General features: G+C 44.4%; 2 protein-coding genes across 2 annotated transcripts, besides 1 other annotated feature; both read left to right on the top strand.

Moving 5' to 3' along the window:
- Window positions 1-443: 443 nt before the first annotated feature.
- Tco025E_09555 (proliferator-activated receptor-interacting protein (PRIP)) lies at window positions 444-806 on the top strand (the record flags this gene model as incomplete). The annotated part of the gene is made up of 1 exon (XM_029376369.1): window positions 444-806. One exon carries the CDS (start codon window positions 444-446, stop codon window positions 804-806), a length of 363 nt encoding a protein of 120 aa, XP_029223512.1.
- Window positions 807-2,441: 1,635 nt separating this feature from the next.
- Window positions 2,442-3,098, top strand: Tco025E_09554 (putative pyruvate dehydrogenase (lipoamide) kinase; the record flags this gene model as incomplete). Its single annotated transcript, XM_029376368.1, has 1 exon — window positions 2,442-3,098. One exon carries the CDS (start codon window positions 2,442-2,444, stop codon window positions 3,096-3,098), a length of 657 nt encoding a protein of 218 aa, XP_029223511.1.
- A 23-nt stretch (window positions 3,099-3,121) lies between these two features.
- Window positions 3,122-3,150: a microsatellite.
- Window positions 3,151-3,496: the final 346 nt, after the last annotated feature.

The following is a 3,496-nucleotide window of genomic DNA, read 5'->3' as shown; positions in this document are numbered from 1 at the left end:
TTTGCTGTTGTTTTGCTTTGCTTCTATGAAATGAGCAAAATGAAGGCGGAAAACAAAGTCCGAAGCAAAAAAAAAGAAAAAAAGTGACAGCCCCGCCGGCGGCGAGGGGGCCGCCCCTTTGCCCCGCGTTCCCTCCGCGACGGCGGCAAGGTCGGGGCGCGCCGCGGCGGAAGCCTTTCTTCTCGTCACCCTTGCTGCTGTGCCTTCCCCCCCTTCGGCCGGCACGGGAGTCCTCGCGGAGGGGGAGGAGGGGGGGTGGGAGGGGCCTTCTATTCTTTTGTTCTTCGTTTCTTGGTTTTAATCTGTCTCTTGCCATGTCGTTGTTGTGCGTCTCTCGCCTTCCCTTTCTTTCTCTGCTTTGTCGCCTCCTGGTTTTTCTTGTCACTTGTGTGCCAGGGACCTTCGGCAGTCGCACGCGCAAAGAAAACCTGGCGGTAGAGAAGATGGCAAAGGCAGGGGAAGCCTTTTCGGACGACCCTCTAGTTGAAAAGTACTACGGACAACGGCATCGATTGTGGTCACGCTTTGACGAGGGCGTGTGGATGACGCAGAGGGGATGGTGCGAGGTTACACCTGAAGCTATTGCTCGTTCCTCCGCTGAGCTCCATAAAACTATGAAGAAGAAAACCTGCGTCCTTGATCTTTTTTCTGGATGCGGTGGCGACACGGCTCAACTAGCTCTGGTTTATGATAAAGTCATCGCAGTTGATATAGATCCAGATGCCATAGCGGCGGCTAAAAAGAATATGGAAGTTTATGACGTGGAAGATCGCGTTTTTTTCACTGTTGTGATTTCCGTACCCTGAAATCGGAGAAGCTGCAGGTTGATGCAGTACATTGCTCTCCTCCATGGGGAGGGCAGTTATATGCTGCGGCGCCAACTTTTGACCTGGACAACTCTCTACGTGAAGCTATAGGTATGGATTTTTCAGAGCTTTTCGCCTTTATTACAGCATTCTCAAAGAATATTACCATATTTTTACCCCGTAATGTGCTTTTGTATTCTGCTGTCCCGCGTGGGTTTAGGGGGAATTTTGCGGTTTACAGGCATTACGTCAACGAAAGATGCAAGGCCGTCACTTTCTATTGGGGTGAGTTGTTAGACTGCTCTTCACTAAGAGCACCTGCGGCACCTGTATATTCCTTAAAAGATAAAATATTTCCACGTCCTGAGAAACGAGTTCGTGGCCAGTAAGGCAGGATTATCTCTTTTTTTTTATTTATCTTTCTCTCTCGTTTTCTCTTTCCTTGTGTTTAGTTTGGTGTTTTCAATATGAAGGCCAAGCTTTGTGGTTAACTACTTATTTTCTAATCATTCTTTTCTTACCCTATTGGGGATAATCTTACAATTCTTGTCTAACAACTTATCCCTCTTCTGACAATGGATCTTTTTTTTCCTTGCTTTTTATTATGCCTCTTTTCCGTTTATACAAAGATGAAAAGGTTCCGGCTCTTAACTTTGGTCGGCTATGGGAGAGGCCTCATATTACGCCCTGAGGCCACCAAAGATCCTCATCGGTATCCATTAGGGTATGTGCCACTTGATGGGTCTGAACCGCTGGACGGCATTTGGGCTTTGGTGAAAAATGGCTTTTTTGTGGCTCCTTTAAATAAAATTGAAACTATTCACCGAGCGCATGTGGGTATTAGGCAGCTAGCACATTCAGAATATCCGGCGGTTTCTGCACCCGAGCTGGTGGGTTTGCAGTTGAGATTAAAGGAACTATGTAGTCGTTTACTGATTCGTCGAGACTTTTGGGTTCTTGAGGACTTTAATGATCCCGAGTTAAATACCAGTTTTGGTATCCAAAACGTATTCTTTGACAATTTTAAGTGGTCCCAGGTCCTATGGAAGAGGTTTCAGGTTTTTGTTGAAGAGTACTTTCCGGTAATGGATCATACTCATCTAACATACGATGAATACCTTCAACTGTTGCGAAGTTTTTCACATTTTGAACAGGGGGCAACATTGGCCCCGCTACTACCTAGAAAATATAAACTTCATCCACCTTTTGGGGTTTTAGTGCCTTCTAAAGTCGATATGGAACCCCTCTTATTGTATAGGCAATGGCTAACAAATTTCAGAGGCCCCTTGTTGTTGCAGAAAGCACTTATTGTATGGAGTGGTTGTGGTTCTGCTGCTTTTGTAACTAAATTTTGTGGCGTTCCTATTGTTCGCGGTGTTGATCCAAATCCAAGAGTTGTGGCCTCTAGTAGAAAAGATGCTCAACTTATGGGCAAGCGTTTTGATTCAATTAGTTTTCGAGTGTGCGAAATGCTGCCTGATTCCAACGGATATGAGGAATCCTCGACTATACGCAAGTTTGATTTGATAGTCTTTTATCCTGACCAAGGATCTTTTAGTTCTTTCTTTGCTGAAGTGGACGATGGGTACGCACCCGGGATGAGCGGATTTGCAGGTCGATTGGAGCAATTTTTTGATGAAGCAGATAAGCATCTTGCAGAGTCCGGTGTTCTCGCCATTTGTTGCACGAATCTCTATTCTATTTTTAAAGCCGCAGGAACCGAATCCTATTGAATATGAAATTAAAGTTAATAGGAGATGGATTCTTTTGGACTACTACGATGTGCCTATTAGAAACAAAGGTGTTCTTTCCCATATCCCAACGGAACATCGTTCTAGGTTTCCCAAGGAATTAAGAAAACAATTGCGAAGTGAGCTTTGGATTTTACATAAGGTGGAGTCGTTAAATCACTTTGCGTTTATTCATCAAATACCAGGAGCCCAGCCACCATCTTCCGTCGCCTCGTATTGGAGAAACAAAACCATAAATAAATTAAGACGATCCGTGATGAAAAACCAGGTGGAACTAATGGGAGGTGATTGGGGAGATTACAAGAAGCGCATGATGCAGATGCTTCAGGAACAGAGTGGGGATGATGAGGACGACGTGGCTCAGTCTGTTCGCATGGCGCTTGACCCGACGTATCCTCTGGAACTTGCGGAGAGATCTCGTGTTGCTGTGGAGAGAAACATGGAAATTGAACGAGCCTTTCATGCAGACGTTGCCAAACGCTTTATTACAGATTCACCTCGCGAATGTTTTGATGTAAAATGTGCCAAAATAAATCCATGAGAAGTAATGGTAGGTACACGCACATATATATATCTATCTATCTATCTATCTACAAAGTTAGCATGCGTATTAGCATGAATTTTTTATCTGCACTCACCTCTTTGTTTCTCTTGAATGCTGACTTTTAACGTACTCTTTATATGCCTTTATTTGTTATGTTGTTTTTGTTGGTTTGTTCGTCTTTCCATATGATTTATTAAGTCTACCTTTTGTACTTGATTTGAGCTTATAGAAATGGAAGTGGTCGAAAAGTTTCTCAATCTTCGTCGGAATGGCCATGGAGAGGAAGCCTATGAAATGCTTGCAACTGGAGCCGCAATGGGGTGTCCTTGGGGTGGTATGCACTACGGTGAAAATGTACTAGAACTGTTAAGGGACGAGGCTAGGTTTGTGAAGAA

The sequence above is a fragment of the Trypanosoma conorhini genome, assembly GCF_003719485.1.
Source record: "Trypanosoma conorhini strain 025E chromosome Unknown Tco_14.4_contig_01170, whole genome shotgun sequence".
Classification (NCBI taxonomy): Eukaryota; Euglenozoa; class Kinetoplastea; order Trypanosomatida; family Trypanosomatidae; genus Trypanosoma; species Trypanosoma conorhini.
The sequence above is the reverse complement of the archived record's forward strand: the minus strand, read 5'-3'. Positions and strand labels throughout refer to the sequence as shown.